The 6,371-nt window shown below is 33.3% G+C and overlaps 2 protein-coding genes across 2 annotated transcripts; both read left to right on the forward strand.

Annotated features, from left to right (window-relative positions):
• Positions 1-1,309: 1,309 nt before the first annotated feature.
• LOTGIDRAFT_124140 (hypothetical protein) lies at positions 1,310-2,077 on the forward strand (the record flags this gene model as incomplete). Its single annotated transcript, XM_009061144.1, has 2 exons — positions 1,310-1,698; positions 1,777-2,077. Coding segments are annotated over 2 exons (690 nt in total), but the record flags the coding sequence as incomplete, so codon positions are not given.
• A 366-nt stretch (positions 2,078-2,443) lies between these two features.
• LOTGIDRAFT_98336 (hypothetical protein) lies at positions 2,444-2,950 on the forward strand (the record flags this gene model as incomplete). Its single annotated transcript, XM_009061145.1, has 2 exons — positions 2,444-2,684; positions 2,742-2,950. Coding segments are annotated over 2 exons (450 nt in total), but the record flags the coding sequence as incomplete, so codon positions are not given.
• Between the last annotated feature and the right edge of the window lie 3,421 nt (positions 2,951-6,371).

The raw sequence follows: 6,371 nt of genomic DNA on the forward strand, positions 1-6,371 counted from the left end.
CAGAAAAAGGGCTTTATTTGTAATGTTTATACTTAGGTCGCAGCTAACATACTTGACTATAGAAAGACGATATCGCTAAATGCACTTATTATCATTCAAAATACTTCGTTGAGATTTTATAAAAAAAAAAAAGATTTATGACCTTGGCCTGATTTCAATATGTAGGTCGAAAAGCTCGATCCCTTCACAATATGCTCACTGAACCACAAGATAAATTTTATCATACATTGTGTTACTTTTTTTATAATTGAACGCGACATCAAATCTAATATACTTGAATAAGTCTTTATAAAACGTAAAAAAATTACTAAAATTACTGTCGACCTAAGTGGGACAGTATTCACTGATTTCAAATATAAAAAATCACTGCAAATAAGGGGTAGTGATAAAAAAAAATGTATGTTAGAGGGACATATGTGCCGTTTTTTTGACAAATCATACCTTAGTCTCAGAAACTAAGTAATTTTAAATGGCATATATAGAAATGATATCTACAGAAATAGGAAAGAAATTATATTAACGTATTTTTGAAGGTATTATGTTATTTTTGTACATTCCTCGTACTTCTGAAGACAATTTTCATATATTCAAGACTCAAATTAACCACCAAAAATGGCGCATCTGTAAATTTGTGAAAAATCAGTCTATTACTTGAATTCGAAAGAATTGGGTGTTAAGAAACTAACAAGATGAAAGCTTACATTCTCCAATGCCATCATCACAGATTAAAACTGTAATATTGTTGATATTACGTCTATTTTGACAGCAGTATTTACGTAGAAACAAAGAAAAACTCCAGCACAAGAATTGTAACTAAAATTCGAAGCTTCCACATAAGGATCCCAAATGGAAACAACGATTATAGTCAGATAAGGCCACCAAGCTGTGTCTTAGTAACTTAACGACTCTATTTCTAGATCTGTGTAATCTTATACAATATGACATGGTTAAAGTGGGATTATTCAATTTGAAATTTCAGTGGAGAAGCATATTATCTTCAAGTGGTCAATCTATCTGTTTGTTAGTTAATCAATTATTTTCTTATTGTAGAACAATGGATAGATTCCTGATCATCGTTCTATTTATATCACTGACGTCATTGAACCAGTGTACGACAGAATGTGATATGAACGCCGATACTTGTGAATTTTGGTTGGAAATAGGATTTCGATTAACTATGATGAAAGGAAAGATATCAGTGTTTCCTGAACGAGGAAATCTCTATAGATTTAATGTGACAGATACAGCCAATAGTTCACCTATGGATGCTAGTGATATCGTACAAGGTGATGGATATGAAGATCCACGAATGGTCATAGTAGCAAATGGAACATTGCCGGGACCACCAATTGAAGTTTATGAAGGTCAAAACGTGATCGTACACGTAAAGAATAAACTGCTAAGTGAATCCACCACAATACATTGGCATGGTCTTCATCAAAGAGGTACGCCGTGGATGGATGGGGTTGCTTATGTAAATCAGTGTCCCATAGGACCCGATCAAAGCTTTACCTACCGTTTTAAAGCCAAACCAAAGGGTACATTTTGGTATCACTCGCACGTCGGAGTTCAAAGAACCATGGGGTTATATGGGGCTTTCATCATTAGACCTAAAGAACCGATTGTAATGCATGAGTTTTTGGTAGTGATCAATGATTGGAATCATGACTGGGATTCCAACCAGGTTTATTATAGAATGTTTTACGGTATATATGAAAATAGAACAAAAGCCCAAGGGAGCAAATCTTTAGATGGCTCGTTTTTCAGTATGTTTAGATTCCACGCAGGATTAATCAACGGTAAGGGCAGATATTACAATGAAAATGGAGTTCATAATGATGCTCCTCTTGAAATCTTCACAGTTTTCAGCGGTAACCAGTATAAATTCAGATGGATTTCAGCAGGAAGTTTGTACCCTTTCAGGATATCGATTGACAATCATAATATAACTATTATAGCATCAGATGGATACGACATAGAACCTTTTACAGCAGAATCTTTGATAATAAATCCCGGAGAACGATATGATTTCTACATCACAGCAGACCAGCCTACAAATAACTACTGGGTAAGAGCGGTTACTCTTGAAGTTGGCTTAAACCATTCCGCAGAAGCTATTCTTAGGTATAACGGATCTGATATTGAGGAGCCTATGACATCAAGACGGTCCTGTACTCCTGATGATATGTGTGTTGTAGTTAATTGCCCATTTTCATATTATCCAGAGACAGATTATACAAAATGTGTAAGATTTGATCACCTTAAATCTTCTAAGGGTTCGATGGAGGCTCCGACAGATAAGGTCATAGAAGAAAGATTTTTAAATTTTGCTTTCCCCGGAAATAAATGGACCCCAGGATCAGTTAATGGAAGAGCATTCGAAGTACCTGCGGTATCTGCATTGACTCAACCTCACGAATTAGGTCATTATAAATGTGGTGAAGATTGTGGTGAACAGAAAATCTGTAAATGTTTGTATACTCTTAATCTAGACCACGGAAAAATTTACCAACTGGTCTTTATGAACATGGCCAAAGGCAAGGGTTGGTCACATCCTATTCACATGCACGGTCATTCATTCTATGTATTGAAAATGGGTTATGGATCGTACAATGAAACAACAGGGATATTATTGGAAGAAAATATGGATATAGATTGCCGTGGCAATATTCCTAGATCAGAGAGTTTCTGTAATGATGCCACGTGGACAAACTCAAGTTGGTTGGGAGGTAATGTTCCAGGACTTGAACTCAAGAATCCACCAAGAAAAGATACGATAATTGTTCCTACTGGAGGTTATGTTGTGGTAAGAATCAAGGCTGATAATCCTGGTGTTTGGTTCATGCATTGTCATATTGAGCTACACAATATGGACGGAATGGCTTTGCTTATTAATGAATCTTATGGACACCACCCGAGAGCACCAAACGGTTTTCCAAGATGTGGTGATTTTGGTGCTGCTGGATTTGATTTTGAAGAAAAAACTGAGATGACATGTGCAACAGAAAAATCCGAAAAGGGTAAGTGGCCTTTCTTTTTTTTCAAACGCATTCTCATACAGTATCATTTACTGAATAATAAAACTTTAATTGTTTAGAAGAATAAATTAGCATAAATATGAATATAATATATTTTTACAGTTTGTTCATCTGTCTCATGTTGGTTATACAAGCTACAATGTAAGATGGATGTCATATGTATTTGGGTTTGCACCAAGTGATGCCAGTCGCGTTTTTGTGACAATTTGTTGAGTACCATACGATTAAACCCTTAAAATGGTCACTTTAGAAACTTTTTTACGAACTTAAATGAGGCGGTGTATATATTATGTCATTAAAAGGGTGATGCTTATTGGTCAGTTTCGAAATTAAAAGTACAAGGGCAATAACTAGATTAAATTGATATTTTTTATTATTTGTTTCAGGTGTATCAGAGGATAAATTTTGGGTTGTAACTGGAGTATTGAGTAGTATTATAGTTTTGTTGATCATTGCTTTGTTAGTCCGAATCTGTTTAAAGGAGAAGAAAACTACAGCAAAGTACGATGCTAATATATCAGGACAATTCAACAACTCATACGAAATAGAAAAATAAACTGACATATTCTATAATTCCATCCTTAATTCTGATTTGCAGGTAGTAGCTTCAAAACAAGGTGTCCATTTGGTGAAATCAGTACATCTGTGTTATACTACTTTTTAACTAAACTAAGATTAAAATGAAAATAGCCCACTTTTAGCATAGCTATATAGAAATATATAACTAGGCCTGTTTGAACTTGTACACTAAGAAAATGTAAAAAGTATTATTGAAAAATTATAGTCAAAGCTTATGAATAGACCAAATCGTCTAGGTAAAGGTAAGAAGGTAAACAAATATTCAATGTCAAGTGTTTTTGGACCAGGCCAATTATCAAGCTTCTACCATTTCAATGGTTTATTTTGTAAATCTCATAACACTCCCTATTTATGATATTGGTTGAAATATTTTAATGTAGAACGTCATTTCCAGCTTGCAAAATGGATAAAACTGAAAAATATATTGTCTCTATTGCAGAGTATTATGGTATTCATTACTTAAAAATAACTTTCTACAAAGCTTGAAACAATAGGGATTCTAGAGTGATATATATAGATATAATGTTCATTTGAATATCGTGAGATGCAAATGATAATGATATGATGTAGTGGACATACTTGGTTAGTTGTTGATTCTTTCATATCCCCTGCGATAGGTATGTGGCCAAATAAGATGCATGATATATATGGGCTATGCTGACAGTCGTCTGAACATAATCGAGCTTCACCGAATATTTCAATGCCATGTTTCAAGTGAAGAAATACAAAACAAAAATTTTTGCTCGGCTTTTGATAACTTTCTAAATTCATAAAAAATGAAAGAAATAATGGTGTAACCTAAACAAAATATTATTTATATGACATCCCACTTTACTTAATGTAATTTAATCTTTACATTTCACTATCGTATTTTGTACATTAACACATTTTTTTTTTACAATTACCTTTGTGTGCTTTTTATACGTCCACATGAAAATGTAATCGTTTCACTATCGTATTTTGTACATTAACACATTTTTTTTTACAATTACCTTTGTGTGCTTTTTATACGTCCACATGAAAATGTAATCGTTTCACTATCGTATTTTGTACATTAACACATTTTTTTTTTACAATTACCTTTGTGTGCTTTTTATACGTCCACATGAAAATGTAATCGTTTCACTATCGTATTTTGTACATTAACACATTTTTTTTTACAATTACCTTTGTGTGCTTTTTATACGTCCACATGAAAATGTGATCGTTTCACTATCGTATTTTGTACATTAACACATTTTTTTTACAGTTACCTTTGTGTGCTTTTTATACGTCCACATGAAAATGTGGTCGTGTATTGTCCTTGCCCCTGACCGTCGGTCCTTGGGTCCGTCAGTCAATATTTCTTGTGGGAACAATAAAGACTACAGTTTTCATTTGATTTTGATGAAACTTGGTGCGAAAATTGGAATTGATAAGATCTTGGTCAAGTTCGAATTTGAAGATATTTGATGAAAGGATTTTAAGTTATTGCCCTTGACTCGTGTCAAAATTTGTTTGTACGCACAATAGAAGCTACAATTTTCAATCGATTTTAATGAAATTTGGTGTGAGCATTGGAATTGATTAGATCTCAGTTCGAATGGATTTTGAATTATTGACTCAGTAAAACCGCGTAAAAATTTTGTTTGTTGGCACTTTAGAAACTGCAATTTTCAACCGATTTCTGTGAGACTAGATTGTGAACATTGGAATTGATAAGATCTCAGTTAAGTTTGAATTTGACGATTTTTTTGCTTTATTGCCCGTGACTGTGTTAAAACGGGTAAAAAAAATTTCGTGGGCATAATAGAAGCTTCGACTTTCAATGGATTTTGATGAAATTTGGTGTGATCATTGCAATTAATAGGATTAAATTTTTCGATGAATGGTTCTTGAGTTATTATCCTTTACTTAGTAAAATTTGTTTGTGAGCACAATAGAGACCACAGTTTTCATCTGATTTAAATGAATTTGGTGTGATCAGATTAACAGATTAATCATTATGGTTCTTGTTGGTCTTATAAAGTTTCAATTTAAAATGGAGATCAAATTTATGATAGTCGATCAATTATTCTATCAATCCTACAAATTTTTATTCCACAGTTTTTATAAACACATGAAATTGGTTTTAATACGAACAGTTTTAAATAACACAATTAAATGTCTGCGCATATTATATATTTTTGGGAAAAACTGTTCTGTGTCATACATAATTCGACATAATTATATATTTGCTCTCTCCGACCTTGATATTTCACCAATTCAAGAATTTATTTTAACGCATCTTTGGTGTTGTTATTCTAATGATAGTATGGATTGTCCAGTGGGTTTTTATTCAATAAGTATTACTTAACTTACACCTGTATTAAACATAGGCTTGCGGCAAGTCTCGCAAGCGAATACGCCCATCGGCATCTTGATAAAGAGCTAAATGTGAACTGTAAAACAAACTCTATATCGTAGCCTGTAGAGTGAGCACGAGTCAAAAAAAGTGAAAAAACACGATATCAGAGTTTTATGCGATATCTCTGAAGAAAATCATCGGATCCTCACCACATTCAATAGTGCACATCTTCATAATGATATTGACACAAATACAACAAATCAAAAGAATCAATAGAGAATTGTAGTCTGTAGAGTGAGCACGAGCCAAAAAGTGAAGAAAAATATAGCTTGCCAGGCAAGGTAACATACGCCCACATAAAGCTTTGATTGTAAGTATGATGAAATTCGATATATTTACCATCTTCATAATGACATTGACACACAAAA

Source organism: Lottia gigantea, assembly GCF_000327385.1.
Source record: "Lottia gigantea unplaced genomic scaffold LOTGIsca_46, whole genome shotgun sequence".
NCBI lineage: Eukaryota > Metazoa > Mollusca > Gastropoda > Lottiidae > Lottia > Lottia gigantea.